Here is a 16107-nt window from a genome sequence, read left to right on the forward strand (position 1 = left end):
CGCGAGGTTATTGTCTTTTATCGCGTGCAACTGGTTGAGCCGTTTCGTCTTACGCGCTTTGGACAGAGTTGGCCGGTGGAATACAGAGCAATGACACAATATGTGAAATGGTGGTGATGGTGACACCGACGATTTTGTACACCTTCTATTCTTTTACAGTTTCAAGGTATTTTGACGATTGTAAGTTCATTTTCCCACTTTGAAACGTGACACCTGAACCTTAACGGCGATGCCTCGCATGCACCGCTGCAAAGTAGAGAAAACTCGATGGAGGTGGCAATGAGGATTTTGTACACGAGCAAGTTGCGCTACAGATCGAGTTCTTGATGCTGGACTCTGCACGACGCTGGGTGGGACGAGGTAGCTCTGCTGTTGGCACGTCAAATCGAGGCGATGCGAGGCATTTCGGCCACTATGAGTGTCCTTAGAGTGTCGGGCTCTTACACGGAACGTTCTCAAAACTGTCCAAAACCGGGCAATGTTATTCGCTTGAAGCAAAGAACATCCCAAACGTGACGCGTGCAATTCATAACGACTGCGCCCTAAGACCACGTAGTACTGGGGCGCCTCTCTGAGACGAATGCGACTCGTACAAAGCGTGCCGGATACGTCGACAGTCGTGGCATGCAAGGTGTGGTTCGGGCTGCAAAGCATCAAGCTCCGTTGTCTCGTTCTCATGTCATTGAGCGCGATTCTCGTGGTGCCTAAGTGCACTGTTTTCACCCTACATTTCGCGGTATCATTCAAACCGACGAGGCTTTTCTACACTGCTGTGCAGAATCGTCGTCGGTTTGAAACCCATCCTAATAGACAGAGACGCGACGTCGTATTGGAAGGAGCATGACCCAGGCTTCATACGTCGTACGCCATACGACACAATCACAGGCGGGAGCGCGAGTGCAATGCCGGCCAAGACGGAGGGCCTCGCGACGGCGTTTGCGACCAAGCGTCTCACCTTGTCCGCAATCAGCTTTAATGTTGGCAACCTCCAACTCTTGTGTCGCGAGTCGCGACCCTAGAGTTAGTGCAGGCTTTTCGTTTGAAACACACCCGACGGCTTGCACTCCTCTGTCGGAGCTCTCTGTCGGGCGGTCCGAGTACAGGAGCCTGCGTACGACCTCGCGCGAGCTATGACTCAGCGAGTGGGGTTTACCACGGGATGGATCTCTCCGTACGCAGCTCACTCCCAACGACCCAATGCTGATGCCGACTCCCACGCATTCGGGCATAGAGAGCGCTACGAATGCGAAGTCTTTGTGGAATATGAAAAATATGAAGATAACGCGGAACACGTATATATATATATATATAAATACATAATATGACATGAAATGTTATGTAGCGTGTATATTGTCCAGCAATGTAGACGCTCGGCGGCGCCTCGAACGGAAGCTCGTTGTCGTCGGATCTTCAACAAGAATGCAGGTTGTAGAAAGTGCGTCGCTGGAATGACTGTCGCCGTCATACAATGGGTTTTGATTTGCATTTAGCTTGCTGTTTGTATGTGGACGTGATATATTTATAATAAAAAGACACGGCGGTCGACCAAAGTGCAAAGTCGAATTGGCAGCATGGCCCGCGCGTCGTTCGCCAAGCAGACACGGGTCCTCCTCTGGAAGAACGCGACGCTCAAGCGCCGGAACCTCCGCGGCCTGCTCGTCGAGCTCCTCCTGCCCGTGCTCCTGCTCTGGCTCTTGCGCTGGCTCGCGACGCTGGGCAGCGCGGCCGCCGGCGTCAACCACGTGCCCGAGGCCCGCAACACCGACGAGGCGCAGCCGCTTCCGACGCTGACGCTGCTGCCGACGCTGCTAGCGCGCTCTAACCGGGTGCTTGGCGTCACGTCGCCGCAAGCGACCGAGCTCATAACGTTTCTGGATGCTCGGTACGCGACGCCGCTTGGCCCGCGCTTTGGCGACGTCACGACGGTCTTTGCGTCCGAGCGCGCCATGAATGAGTACGCCAAGAAGTCCATGACGTCCAACACATCACGGCTACTGTACGCGGGCGTCGTGCTTGACGCCAACGTGGCGACCATTCGGCTTAGCGACCAAGCCACCGAGTCGAACGGCGCGGCGCCGGCCGATGGTGTCCAGCCCACATCCGACTTTGGCATTCTCGCGCAGCTCACGTTCAACAAGACAACCGCCATGCAGTACCCGGGCTTTTTGCCGCTGCAAATTGCGCTACATGAGTTTGCCGCTGGAGTGGCATTGCATGTCGAGTGCGACTGCCTGGCGCAAGACCTCGTCATCTCTGGGCTGCACTGGTCCGACATCGGTCTTGCCAGCGCCGCAAGCTGTGCGTCCTCAACATCCGCCTCGAGTTGGCTCTTTTCGCAGCCAGGCAGCGCCGTGCCGTTTCCAGAGGCCGCGCACGTCGATGTCCAAGACCCTGTGACACCGCAGATCATCATGTACCTCGTCTACCTCGGTCTCTGGCCCTTCTCGCGCTTTGTGCGCGACACGATCAACGAGAAGGAGACCAAAATGAAGGAGTACCTCTTCATCCTCGGCGTGCGCGAGTCGGCGCTCGTCTGCAGCTGGGTCGGCGTGTACTTTATATGTACGCCCTTGTCACGACGATCGCGGCTACCATGCTCTTCACCCACGTGCTCTTTGCGTCCGGCGGTCTAGTGTTTGGCCTCGTGTTCCTCACGTTCCTGCTCTCGGCCGTGTGCTTTGGCTTGATGGTCGTGCCGTTCTTTGACCGGGCCAAGACGGCGATAGGAATTGCGCCGCTGCTCTTCCTCGGGTGGTGCAGCCCGCTCATTGCGCAGCGCACAGGCCTCTCGAGCGATCTCTGGACGCTTCTTGGACCGTTGACGTCACCACTCGTGTTTTATAATGCGATGACGACGGCGCTCGGGCTTGGTGCCGACGGCAACCTCCGCGACGTGGCGTTCTCGCACCTCGCGCTGCCGTGGCTGACGCTGCTCCTGCATGCAGTCGTCTACGCCGTCCTTGGCGCGTATCTGGACCGTGTTTTGCCCAAGTCGATTGGAGTGCAGTCGCCGTGGCATTTTCCTTTCCACGCTGAGTTTTGGGTCCCCTCGACTTGCCCGTCCCGGCTAACCAAGACGAGTTACCATACGTTCACGCCCGTGATCGAGACGGCAAGTGATGACGCGCCGGTCGTCGACCTCGATAACGTCACCAAGGTCTATGACGATGGCAAGGTCGCGGTGCAAAACGTCTCGCTCTCGATTCCCGAAGGCGAGATTTTTGGGCTACTGGGCGCCAACGGTGCTGGCAAGACCACGACGCTCTCCATGCTCTCGGGCGCCCTTGCTCCAACGGACGGCACACTGCGCGTCTGCGGCGACCACGACATGACGCGCATCCGTCAGCATCTCGGCGTCTGCTTTCAGCAAGATGTGCTCTACGACTCGTTGACGATCGAAGAACATGTGCTCTTGCTCGAACAGCTCAAGGGCCAGGACGACTTGCGCTTGATCCGCGCCGAGTGCGAAGCCAAGTGCATTGCGTTTGGCCTTGGCGACAAGATTTATGCGCAAACATCGACGCTCTCGGGCGGTAGCAAGCGCAAGGTGTGTGTGCTGCTGGCGCTCCTCGGCGATGCCAAGCTCGTGCTTCTGGACGAACCGACATCCGGCATCGACGTCGACTCGCAAAAGCACGTGTGGGCTGCGATCCAAGGCGCATTGGCCGGCCGCGCCGTGCTTCTCACAACCCATGCGATGCACGAAGCCCAAGTCCTTAGCCACCGCATCGGTATCATGGCCAACGGCGAGCTCCACTGCGTTGGCACGAGCGGGGCCCTCAAGGACAAATACGGCGTCGGCTACAAGCTCCACGTTGTCAAGGCGGCACGCGACGCCGGCGACAAGGTACGTATCGCCTTGGCGTCCGTGCCCGGCGCGAGCGTCCTCCGCGACCACAAGTGGGGTCTCGACTGCCAACTGCCGCTCGGCACGGAAGCGTCGATTCCGGCGCTGCTTCGAGCGCTGGATGCGCTTCAAGCGAGTGGCGTCCTGGAGACGTACGACGTAGCCACGACGACGCTCGAGGACGTCTTTGTCAAGATTGCCTCGGGCGATACGGCCATTCAATCGGCTGCCGCAGCGACGCCCAAGGCGCTCAACGACTCTGCGAGTATGACGCGGCCAGAAGCCCACAAGTACGCGGCGTGGCGCGTGTGTCTGACGCAGATTTGTGCGTTGATGCGCAAGCGGGCGGCCCTCGTTCGCCGAGACGTCCGCAACACGTCGAGCCAGTACCTCTGGCCGCTGCTCGTGTTTGGTGTACTTTCGTACCTCCTCGTGCAAGCCGGCAAGGCGAGTGACGATGCCGTGCCCGCCCTCGCCGCGCCAATGGTACTGGCGACGACAAAGGTGCTGCCCTCACTGCCGCCACCGTCGCTTCTCGGCCCGAACGTGACCTTGGGCGGCGTCGTCGACTACCTCTTGGCGCATCCGGGGGGCACCGGTGCGCTCTTTGTCGATACGACGTCGCATGCGATCTTTTATAATGCATCGGTCCCCGGTGCCCTGGCGGCGACGATCCAAGCCGTGTATGCGTCGGCCTGCACATTGCCGTCGTGCGCACTGGCGGTGCACGCGCGTCCGCTCGAGATGAAGTCGTTTGCCGGTGCGGAAGCCTTTGTCCTCAGTGACGTGCTTGGCGTCGTCCTTGCCATGTACCTCATTGGCGCGCTTGTGTTTGCTGCGACACCGCTCACGACCGGTATCGTCAAGGAACGGGAGAGCGGGCTCAAGCAGTACCAGCATTTCTGCGGCGCTTGGCTCTCGACGTACTGGGCTGCCCACCTCCTCTTCGATCTCGTGGTCTTTAGCGCCTTTAGCCTCGTGCTCGTGCTTTGGTGCCAGTACCTCGCGTACATGGCCCTCGTTCCAATTCCAAACCTCGGCGCCTCGGCCCTCTGTGTGCTACTGGCCGGTGTTGCGATCGTCCCGTACATGTACTTGCTCAGCTTCCTCTTTGGCTCGTCGACGTCGGCGCACACATTTGTCTCGTACGTTGGCACGTTCCAGCTGCTCTTTGCGCCCATGACGCTCCTGCTCTCGAGTCTCACGGACGCGTGCACAACCTATGCGACCCTCTCGCCGTGGCTGCACGCCGCATTCCCGCTCATCTCGCTCGGCGAGACACTGGTCAACCTCGCGACGACCGAGCTTGCGTTCGTGCGGGGCATGTGCACGCAGGCCTCGGTGCTCGAGACGCCGTCGAGCCTTTTGAATGCGTATCTGTGGCAGACCCTTCTGGCGGGACCGTGCTATGCCGTCTTGGTGCTTGGGATCGATGCGTTTCTGACGTACCCGGCGGCGATGCGCCACGCGCTGCGCTGCGCCACCCACCCGACGCGTGGTACGTGGTTCGAACCCGAGATACCGCTGTGGTTCAACGACGTTTCGTTTTTGTAGCGGCCGACGATGTCGAGACGGGGACGGCTCCCATTGTGCAAGTGTCGGGCCTCGCCAAGACGTACGTTGCGTCCTTTTGGCGTCGCGCGACGGCGCAGGATGTCCACGCCTTGTACGCGCTTGACTTTGCCGTCGCACCCGGGGAGAGCGTCGCGCTTCTCGGTGTCAACGGCTCGGGCAAGTCGACCACGTTCCAGATGCTCACAGCCGGCGTGACGCCGACGGCCGGCGAGGCCACTGTCGGTCCATGCAACGTGTCGACGGACGCACCCCACGCGCGCGACTGGATGGGCTACTGCCCGCAGCCCAACTGGCTGTTTGACAACCTCAGTGTCCGTGAGCACCTGCAGCTTGTGTGTTCGCTGCGCCTCCAGGCACCCGATACGATCGAGACGGTGATTACGGCGCTGCAGCTCAACCCGGTCGCGGACCTTCGCACGGCCAAGTTGAGTGGTGGCAACAAGCGCCGGGTCATGATTGCGATGGCAGTCGTCGCCAAGCCGCCGGTGCTGCTTCTCGATGAACCGTCGGCCGGCGTCGACGTGGTCGCCCGGCGGCTCCTCTGGCAGCTGCTCCGCGACGAGGCGTGTCTCTTCACCACGCACTGCCTCGAAGAAGCCGAGGCGGTTTGCACAAGCGCCGTCGTCCTCGCCAAGGGCAAGCGCGTCTACCGCGGCTCGATCGCGGCGCTCAAGCAGCAAGTTTCGAAAGGTGTGACCATGCAGGTGACCTTTTGCGATCCGCTCGCCTCGGATGACGTACAAGCGGCGCTGAGTGCAAACGACGTGGCGTCGGCCCAGGCACTGCTCGGTACCTTCGCCGACACAACCTCGTCGACGGCGAGATCAAGACCTCCAAGACGGGTCGAAAGACGACGTACCTCGTCTCAGCGGCGTCCATGTGGCGCGTCCTTCTCGCGCAGCCCGACGGCACCAAGGCCCGCATCTGGCTTCGGCTAAGCCAAGCGCACAAGTCGTTCTTGGCGAGCATGGCGAAGCGGCAAGCTGAGCCTGCGATCGAGCTCCCGACGAAGAAGCGGACCCAGTATGATGCCTTTATATGTCTTGTGCTCATGCTCTTTCTCGTAGGTCCGAATCGGCAGCTCCGCTCGAGTCGCCCGCGGCGAAGCGCATGAAGTACAATCTCCCTGCATGTCGTTCGGCTCATGGACGTTTTCGAAGGCCCGACATGCCGCAATCATATGCGAAGACCGAGATCAAGTCAATCACGTTGTCCATCCGATGCTCATGCTCTTTCTCTCGTAGGGACGAAGGCGCGGAGGTCGCGTTTACGTTTGTGACGCCGCCCCTTCCAGCCAAGCAGACGAAGTACACATCGTCGATAGTTGTCTTGTGCATATGCATGTTCTCGTAGGCCCAAGAAAAAGCCCGCGGCTTCGTCACCGCCCCGCAAGTCGCCGCCAGTGCCCGTGACCCCGGGGCCGACGCCAAAGAAGGTCGACCGCCCAAAGTGGCCAACGCAGCGCGCAGTGGTGAGCAACTACACGACGTGGGCATGTATTCTTATTACTTTTTTCTAGACATTCATGCACGCGTCGCCTTACCTTGTCGAGATGCTCGACGGCGAGCAGATGAAATGCCCGGTACGGCTCTATGCCAACGGCATTCTTTGTACTCAAGCCACTATATAGCAATCGGACACCGACACCGAGTACGATGCGGTCGTCGCAGGCTTGCGACAAGCCAGCGTACGCAGCATGCTCCGCATGTGGCATCTGATACGAGTTTTGTGGTTTCAGCAAAGAGCGCGACAGACAACGCGCCGTACGACGCCCGCTGGTGTCAACATGCACTGATGCACATCGTAGCCGTCGCTGTGCGCCCGATTTTGGCGACGCGCGCGAACCTCATGCTTGTCGAGGACGATGACTGCAACGTGCTCCACTTTTCCGGTCATGGTACGAGTGACGCTGCGCTTTTGTTTGAGGCTGACGACGTGTCTGGCGACTTGGTTTACGTCGAGCAAATGGCGGAATACTTCAAGTCGTCCCCGCCACGACTTGTCGTTCTCCTTGCGTGCCACTCGGAGAAGATGGGTACGTTCATTTGCACATCTATGCCTGAAACTTGTGCTAGCTCCCGCATTCTTGGCGGCCGGGGTCAAGCACATAATATGTGTGAGCTCGGACTGGGCCATGACTGAAGACGCGGTGAACGTCTTTGCTCAGTAGGATCCCATGGTACTCTCGATATGCAGTCTTCTCTGCGTCTTGACTAGGTCGCTCTACAATGTGCTTGGGCGCGGACGCGGAATCGACGACGGCTTTGCCAAGGCGAAATCCGACGTCAGCAGAGCCAACATTCACGACGCAGAAGTGGTGTGAATCGCGACCATCAAAACTGGTGTCATTCAGCTCGATACAGGAAGCGGACCACTTTGTCCTCTTGCCGCGTGGCGCCGACCACTCCACGGTCATCTTTCCCGCGGCGTGTGACGACTCGGACGTTCTTCCCGGGGACCCGTTCCCACGGCTTCGTGCTGACAAGCTCCCAAAAGAAGTCCAGGCGCGTCGACCTCGTACTCTTTTGCATTCTTTCTCACGACGATCGACTGAGTAGGAGTACAAGGAGCGCCAACTCGAAGAAGGATTGGTTCAAACACAACGAAAGTGATGACGCAAGGAGCTCAGCTGTTTTTGTTCGCAGATCTGCAGTCGCTTGGCCAGTCGGAAAGCCCGCGTCGCTTGGCTTCATGGCCCTCGTGATGCCGGCAAGACGCAACTAGCATGCAGCGCTGCCCGCGCGCTGCAGATCAGCCGTGTCTTTGCGCGCGGTATCACCTACGTCAGTGTTCAAGACATCGCTGCGCCGAGCCCTGGCGTCGCAAACAACGCTGTCCTCGATACGCTTAAGCTCCAAGTGGATGCTTGGCTCGCGGCGACCGCCGACCGGTCTGTATGGAAGCAGCGGCGATCAAATTGCTTATGCTGCTTGCGATTAGGTCTTCTGAGCCCAAAGCCGCGACTCTCATCGTGCTTGATGGCGTCGACGCGCTCGTATCGTCGCCTGCTTTTGTTGACTGGCTCGACAAGATGTGCTTTTACGAGGCGTATGCGCACTTTCTCCTCACGTCACGCGCCATCTCGCCGCACGTCGGCGCGTTCAAGAACCCGAGTAGCGTTCACCCGATCGCGATTGCGTGCCACACCACACTGGCACTGGACACGCCCTGCCGCCGCCGCATCGACCCACTGTACGGCTTTGCCAGCAACACCAACAACGCATCGGTCAAGACCGAAGCTATCTAATCGACGCGCGATAAGCAAACAAATTTAGTGTACTTTTAGGCTTTCTGTTTGTTTGGGGTCATTCGTCAATGACGTTGGTCGAGTTGGAGAGCGCACACGAAGAGTCACAGGATCCTACAAGATGTATTAGGTGTCGATACACATGTCATTCGTGAGCGAGTATGGGTCGTCGACGTTGCGCATGTCGCGCAAAGCATGCTCCATGACAAGTTGGCAGCGTCGATAGTCGACAGGATCGTAAAGGGTCCTGCGCGAGGCCCATGTAACTTGCATGCCCCATCTTTGATTAGCTGTGCGAGGCGGCTGCAGCCAATCGTACTGCAAGCGTCATCATCATCAAGGAAGCCACCGACTATGCCATGCGTCGAACCGTAAGCTGCTGGGCACAACACCGTTTTACTGTCATGCGTTGTTGCTCAATCACTACCGCGTAGCAGTAGCGTGTGCGCCAACCCTACCCCGCATAGGGCTAGGTTTCGTACCGAGAAGGTATGGCCGTCTGGAGGTCGCCGGTGTCGATCTTGGAGCCATGCCGCAGCAGCGGCGCGTCGAATAGTACCATTATACTAGTAGTCGAGATGTGCTCAAACGAGTTGGATGCAGCCAAATTGACTCGCCAGACAAAGATAACCGAGGGAAGCTCATGCGGTGCATGACATTCTTGGTAACCGTCGCCCCGGCTAGCGACACCTTGTGCTGCGTTTCGCGAGGCATGCTCGACGAATTCTACGCAGGCAAAGAGCGTACAGCTTGTCAAAGATGACGCCTAGCTGATCTCACTTGCTTTGCCTCCAGCTCCCACCCAGGCTCCCACCCATTGCCAAAACTGATCCGCGGCAACCGGAAGGATATCCGGTTGACGTGGGGCTTTGCGAAGCGCAGTCAGTGTACATTATTCTGGTCGGCCAAGCCATGCGCCCCCGTGGACTTGCCCGAAGGCAGGCGAGTCCAACGCCCGGTACGCTTTATGCTAGCGTTTCCATGTACTCAAGGCATTGTAGCGCAAGCGGACGTATGATGCGGTTCTCGCAGGCTTGCGACAAGTCAGCCTTCGCGACGTTGTACGACGCAAATTCCGCGTATGTTATCTGATGCATTTTTATGGCTCTACTAGGTTGTCGCCGTGCGGCCCATTCCGATGGCGCGATGGGTCCGAAGGAGTCGCAAAAGCTGGGAGCAAGGTCACGCGTTTCACGACCAAGAACCCGCAGGCGACGATGGCCGGCGTCGCGCGCTTGGTGACTTCGGACGAAGGCTTGTCCAAGGCAGACGTTGACGCATGGGTCGGCTTCGCGACACTGCCGCCGGACGAGGTGGTTGACGCTGCCGTAACACTCGGGGATCTGGGTGTCCTCCTCACCAAGAAGGCCAACAACTCGGAGTCGGTCAAGCGCGCGATCTCGGTTCTCAGCGACGTCGGGGTCAAGACCTCGAAGAAGGGCCGGAAGACGCTCTACCACGTCTCGGCCATGGCGATGACTTGCGTCATCTTGGCTCTGCCCGAAGTTCACAAGGCTCGTCGGACGCTGCTCAAGATCAAGCAGGCCTTTCGGACATTCTTGACGCACAAGACAGCCCTTCGATCCCAGCCTGCGATCGAGCTCCCGACAAAGAAGCGGACGCAGTATGACGCCTTTGTATGTCTTGTGCTCATGTTCTTTCTCGTAGGTCCGAGCCGGCAGCTCCGCTCGAGTCGCCCGCGGCAAAGCGCATAAAGTACGATTTCCCTGCATGTCGAGCACTCGTTGACGTTTTCGAAGGCCCAACATGCCGCCAACACATGCGTGCGAGACCGACGATGGGTACGTTCCTTTGCATCTCGACACGCTCCATGACTTAAACTATTGCATGTCCTAGCTCCCGCGTTCCTGGCAGCCGGAGTGAAACACATAATCTGTGTGAGCTCGGACTCAAGACGCGGTGACTGTCCTTGTACAGTTTTATTGCTATGCGTCTTGACTAGGTTGTTTCCACTGTGCGGGCGCAACGTCAACGAGTGTTACTGCTGCGAAAGCGACATTGGGACACCCAGCATTGCCGGCGCACACAAGGTCGCGACCACCTCGTCTGCACGGTCAATGCTGGATGTACCGACGTCGTCTTTCGCATCGGGGACGCTTGTCGACGTTGCGTCCGCCTCAAGCACATTGGGTGCGTTCCGGCTGCCCGGGCAAATGAGACGCCATGCCCCGCGTCTTCTCCTTCGCGTCGACGAGCTTCCGGAAGAAGCCCACGTGCGTCTACCCCGTACGAGTTGCATTCTTTCTCATACGTATGGACTGCATAGGAGTCCAATGGCGCCAACTCGATGAAGGACTCATTTGTCGAGAACGATGACGCAAGAAGCTTCGTTGTATTGGTACGTAGATCTGCAGTCGGTTCGCCAACCCGAAACCTCGCGACGCTTGGCTGCATGGGTCATGCAATGCCGGTAACTCACGCAACGTGCAGCGCAGTTTGCGAGCCGGAGCTCGGAATCAGCGCAAACTGCGATAATAAGCAAAACATTTAGTGTACTTGGTGGTTCTTGTGTGGCGTCTTTCGTCGAGTACATTAGTAGAAATGTCAAAGCGCAGCCTTGGCTCTTGGGTTTCAAACGCATGAGGCTCTCATTTGCGCAGGAAGCACACCGCCAACTTGAAATTGTTTAGAACATGTTTTAAACAGCCGCAGTCGGCATACAAAAACCAAGATGCACGAAACGGTATTTTTGTATGCAAGCGCCCAAAGCGGCCGCGCCAAGGTCGGTTCCGAGCACGTTCTTCATGGCGTTCATTCCAGCTTTCGATCGGTCATGAGCAAGAGAACCTCCGCGGGTGACCTCCACACGACGACGGCCGGCGTCGCGCGCCTGGCCCTCGACGACCGCCATGCCCCGACGCCCCAGGCGACGACGCTCGACCGCCATGCGACGACGCTCGATGCGACGATGGGGGGCATCGCGCGACTTGGCCTGGGAGACGAGGAAGAAGCGCGTCCCGCGCCTGCGCTTGAAGCACCGCGAGCGAAGAGAGCCAAGTAGGGCGTCGAGATGCATCTCCTCTGTCCTTGATGAACCTCCTCATAGGTCCGAGCATGTGTCCTCGATCAACGCAGCGCCGACCCAGTACCCCTCGTCCGAGCCTCCAACGCGACGCCTCGTGGTATGCTTCTATACCTTCTCATTGCTCGCCATGACACTATCGTGTCTAGACGTTTCTGCACGCATCGCCGTTCATGCTGGCAGGACCCGACGGTGCAGTGACCAAGTGCAACGTACGCATGCTCATCGATCTATGAGGGTTCTGAGGCCCTTTTTTAGCGCATCGACGTTGCTGCCAAGTACGCGGCAGTCGTCAGCAAGCCCCTGGTTGTATTTTCGCTTGCACTACATTGTACGTCTCGATATTGTCTCCTTCTCAAGTGATGGCATGTTTCTTGATGGTAGAATGGATATCAAGCCACGGAGCACCGTACGACGCGCGATCCTCTCTCCTCAATGTTGATTTCCGATGTATCGTAGTTGTGGCCGTGCGCTCGGATGTGGCCACCCGCGCGATGATTTCTTCTGACAATGGATATGCGTAGGCGTACAAGGAGCGCCAACTCGTAGAAGGACTGGTTCGAACAAGTCTAAAGACACTGAGGCAAGGAGCTCATCTGTTTTGGTACATAGATCTGCAGTCGTTTGGGCAGTCGGAAACCCGCGTCGCTTGACTTCATGGCCCCTTGATGTCGGCAAGACGCAGCTGGCCTACAGCGCTGCCCGCGCGTTGGAGCTCGGCCGGGCTTTTGTCCGCGGCGTCAAGTGCATTCACATCAAGCACATCACGGAATCTTGCGCCGACACTGTCCTCGATGCGCTCGAGCTCCAAGTGGATGCTTGGCTCGCGGCGACCGCCGAACCGGTATGTATGGAAGCAGTGATGAGCAACCTTCTTAGGTTGATTGCGATTAGATCGTCTGAGCACAACGCCGCGACCCACATCGTGCTCGATGGCGTCGACGCGCTTGTGTCGTCGCGTGCTTTTGTTACCTGGCTCGACAAGACGGGCACGGACGAGGAGCATGTGCACTTTCTTCTCACATCGCGCGCCGTTTCGCCGCACATCCGCAAGGTCAAGGACCTGCACCGCGTCCACCAGATCGAAATTGCTTGCCACACGACGCTGGCACCAAGCACATACCGCTACCGCTACCCCATTAAGACCCGGACGGCATTTTGATGTGCCCTTGCATACCGCCACCATGCGTGTATGAGTATCGTTCTACTGAGTCATGAAATAGTCATTCTTCAAAGCGCTGCAGCGACTGATTGATTCATCCGGAATAGGTACGAGGAGCAAGGCTGCCCCTCGGAAGATACCCCGCAATTCCGGTCGCTTGAGGTTGTGAAAAACGGTAGCTTTCCAAGCGTCGTTTCGATCGAAATATCCATGATATCCACCTCGAGCATGTACGACGACGTCGACGAAGAGCTCGCCAAGTCGACGTACTTGGGTGTGCCTGCAACGCCCCGCGAGAACGTCTCTTCTGCTGCGGCTTCGTCGCGACTGAGCACGATCGTCTTTGCCAACTGCCCCAAGGCGCACGCGTGCGGCGTTCAGCTTGGCACAACGATTGTGTTCTTGAGCCTCTTTTCTATCGCGCAGACGTACGTCTGGGACCGCTCGGCGCCCTTCTTCGCCGCGACGTCGCTCCTCCTCTGCTCGTACGAGTTCTTCTGGCTCGCCCACCACAGCACGCGCACCCTCACTGCGTCGCTCGACCCTGACCAGTCGCCCAGTACGCCTCTTTGCCTCCAAAGTTGCGATTCCATTGTTTGTAGATGCCACGGATTCGTGCGGCCAAGCGCTCGCCGACCGCTTCTTTGGCGGGCGCCTCATCCTCGTGAGCCTTCTCGCCGGTGCGATTGGTGGTAGCGCCTACTATGGTTGTACGTGGTATGGCTTTAACGTACTCAACTCGGTACGTCTGCATTCACGAGGACTTACTGGATGACATGCAATTGGAATCTAGTCGAAAGGCGTCATGTACCCGCGGACGATCAAGGCGCTGGGGACCTTTACGGGCGGCGGGTCGGGGCTCTTGAGCGTTTACTGTCCGTCGTGGTCGGCCGCCGTGACGCTCATTTGCTTTGGCGCGTTCTTCGTCTGCGTCAGCATCGATGCCATTGCCTACCAAGCGTCGCTTCTCTCGCACAAGTTTGTGATGGACAATGGTGAGCTCTACGCGCAGGTACACACACATGTACTTTCTAGAGAGCCGCACGACGTTTGATTAGGGTGGGAGCCTTATCATCGCCCTCATGCTTTTCAATCCCGCACCGCCGATCGTGTCGCTCATCTTGATTTGCCACCACCTCGTCGGCTTCATGTACATTTTCGGCTGCTGCAGTGCGATCTCGGGCTACATTGAGCACCTGCACCAGACGTTTGCAGTCAACTTGCTCAGCGGCGTCCTCATTGCAACGATCGGCGCGTCGTTTGCGCAGTACCTCTGGCACCGCTGCCTGGAGAAATCGGGCGGACCCTGGCGGTGCAACATCCCCTTCGTGCGCTGCCTTGGCGCCGACTCGCCGCGCCTTTTCGAGATCCTCGCGAGTTGCCTCGGAGGCATCCTCGGCATGTTCTTTACGACACTCTACGTCGATATTGTCGGGTCTACGAGCGCCAACGTCGTGTACACGGGCGGCGCAATAATCTTTGCGAACCTCGGAAGACCGTTCCTAGGTGTGCTCAAGCAGGTTGCTGGCGACACGCCACCGCGCGGCATCTTCGGCGCCCACGGCGGCCTCCTCGACGGCCTTCAGCTCTTCTTACCGCTGATCCTGGCCTTTTCGCCATACTACCGGGTGTACATCGGTAGCACAGACCCCACTGGCAATGGCACGCTTCGCAATTAGCGACCGACGTCGTATCCTTCGAGAAAAATGTATGTTTTGCTATCAACAATAAGTGTCTGTTGTTATGTCTCTATGCACATATATACTATCGATCAGTGAAGGCTAGACCACGTGCTCGGCTTTGGATGTTGGCGGGTACTTGACCAAAAGACCTACCTAGAGGCGCAGAGCGAGGTGAAAGCTTGCACACACAGTAAGAAGCTACCTGCACGAGTCCGACGAGTGTGCTAATGGCATTGGGAAAGACAACGACCATGTCGTCAAGCATGAGGCCATACAGCGCCCAGACGCCGCCCGCCAGAACGTTCATGATCTACCCAGTCTTAGCATTGACAGCATATTTGCTTGGACGCGTACCGACATGCCTACGGGAAGGCACGAAGCGTCTCGGCGGCGAATGATGTCGGGCAGCTTGGACAGCGGCGAGACTGCAGTCAGCACCATGACGATATTGCCTGCATGGGATTTAGCATCGTTGAACTGGAGAGGCTCGTTCGTACCTGGGATGCCAATGAGCACTTTGGCTTCGTGCGTCGGCTTGACCATGGCGCCGTGCAGCAAGAACACGTACAAGAGCGCGCCAAGAAGAAGGTGCCAGCGCGCCAGGCGCTACAAAAGCTTGCAAATTGGTTACCAAACTGTTTCAGTACCTTCTCGAGCGTGTATGTATAGTAGATGGCCACGTAGTACGCGCCAAGGACGGTGCCAACGGTCGTGGTTGTCTGGAGCAGGCGATTCGATGTCACGAGCGCATACAAGAGGAAGAGCGCCGACTGCAGGAGGTAAAAGAAGAACGGGCCGAACGGCAATGTCAGCGTGCTCTTGGCCGCGCGGATGCGCCGGATATCTGGCAGCGGCGCCACGGCGAAGAGGAGGCTCGAGAGCACGGCGATGTACGGGATCATGGTCTGCCCCATAGCCACCGAGAGCGCGGTCCAGTCGGCAGCCGTATCGACGAGCGCCTTGGCCGTCATCTGCAAAATGCTGTTGTCCCGTCCACCCTTCAACGTCACGATCCCTGCAAATCCATGCTGCAAATCTTCGATGCTGTCGATTGATTGGGTATCCGGATAAGAAAGAGCCAATCAAACGCGCCAATAGCTCTCATTTTCGAAGCGGCGCGGATGGGCCATCGCGAGAAGGAGTACTCGGCGCTCGACCTCGTACGTGGCAGCCTCTGCGCGCAGTATGCTCACGACCGACGTAGAAGGCCGGCGAGGTGCAGGTCGAGGTCTTTGTCGCTGGCGACGGCGTCAACTACCCGCGCAAGGGCCAAACGGTCGTTGTGCACTACACGGCCTACGTACGTCGTCTTGGACTTCAGTTGCATGACCAGGTGCATTCGTAGCTCCAAGATGGCAAGAAATTCGACTCGTCGCGCGACCGCGACAAGCCGTTCAAGTTTAAGCTCGGCGCCGAGCAAGTGATTCCGGGCTTGGACGAAGGCATCGAGCGGGTGCGCGATGCTTTGTCGTGCGGGCACCAGCTCATGGCGGTGTAGCTGTGCATGAAGGAGCGCGCCAAGATCTATATTCCTGCCGACAAGGCGTACGG

At 58.2% G+C, this 16107-nt stretch overlaps 5 protein-coding genes across 5 annotated transcripts in view; 4 read left to right on the forward strand and 1 right to left on the reverse strand.

The window, feature by feature from the left end:
* Positions 1–1571: 1571 nt before the first annotated feature.
* On the forward strand, positions 1572–10593 carry SDRG_07061 (hypothetical protein; the record flags this gene model as incomplete). Its single annotated transcript, XM_008612877.1, has 7 exons — positions 1572–2562; positions 2634–5345; positions 5402–6175; positions 6202–6445; positions 6490–6537; positions 10430–10471; positions 10527–10593. The coding sequence occupies 7 exons, from the start codon at positions 1572–1574 to the stop codon at positions 10591–10593; spliced, it is 4878 nt and encodes a 1625-aa protein (XP_008611099.1).
* An 870-nt stretch (positions 10594–11463) lies between these two features.
* On the forward strand, positions 11464–12874 carry SDRG_07062 (hypothetical protein; the record flags this gene model as incomplete). The annotated part of the gene is made up of 9 exons (XM_008612878.1): positions 11464–11687; positions 11737–11812; positions 11862–11924; positions 11971–12018; positions 12097–12121; positions 12172–12191; positions 12237–12257; positions 12398–12556; positions 12617–12874. 9 exons carry the CDS (start codon positions 11464–11466, stop codon positions 12872–12874), a joined length of 894 nt encoding a protein of 297 aa, XP_008611100.1.
* A 228-nt stretch (positions 12875–13102) lies between these two features.
* SDRG_07063 (hypothetical protein) lies at positions 13103–14553 on the forward strand (the record flags this gene model as incomplete). Its single annotated transcript, XM_008612879.1, has 4 exons — positions 13103–13433; positions 13477–13616; positions 13668–13886; positions 13933–14553. 4 exons carry the CDS (start codon positions 13103–13105, stop codon positions 14551–14553), a joined length of 1311 nt encoding a protein of 436 aa, XP_008611101.1.
* Positions 14554–14587: 34 nt separating this feature from the next.
* On the reverse strand, positions 14588–15527 carry SDRG_07064 (hypothetical protein; the record flags this gene model as incomplete). The annotated part of the gene is made up of 5 exons (XM_008612880.1): positions 14588–14709; positions 14759–14866; positions 14911–15008; positions 15054–15162; positions 15204–15527. The coding sequence occupies 5 exons, from the start codon at positions 15525–15527 to the stop codon at positions 14656–14658; spliced, it is 693 nt and encodes a 230-aa protein (XP_008611102.1). The 3' UTR covers positions 14588–14655.
* Positions 15528–15672: 145 nt separating this feature from the next.
* Positions 15673–16107, forward strand: part of SDRG_07065 (FK506-binding protein 1) — a 692-nt gene continuing 257 nt past the window's right edge. Inside the window, exons 1-4 of the mRNA XM_008612881.1 lie at positions 15673–15716; positions 15761–15856; positions 15902–16009; positions 16055–16101. Of these exons, the coding sequence (XP_008611103.1) occupies positions 15678–15716; positions 15761–15856; positions 15902–16009; positions 16055–16101 (290 nt within the window). The 5' untranslated portion in view covers positions 15673–15677. The remainder of the gene's footprint in view (positions 15717–15760; positions 15857–15901; positions 16010–16054; positions 16102–16107) is intronic.

The sequence above is a fragment of the Saprolegnia diclina genome (assembly GCF_000281045.1).
Source record: "Saprolegnia diclina VS20 unplaced genomic scaffold supercont1.20, whole genome shotgun sequence".
Lineage (NCBI taxonomy): Eukaryota > Oomycota > Saprolegniomycetes > Saprolegniales > Saprolegniaceae > Saprolegnia > Saprolegnia diclina.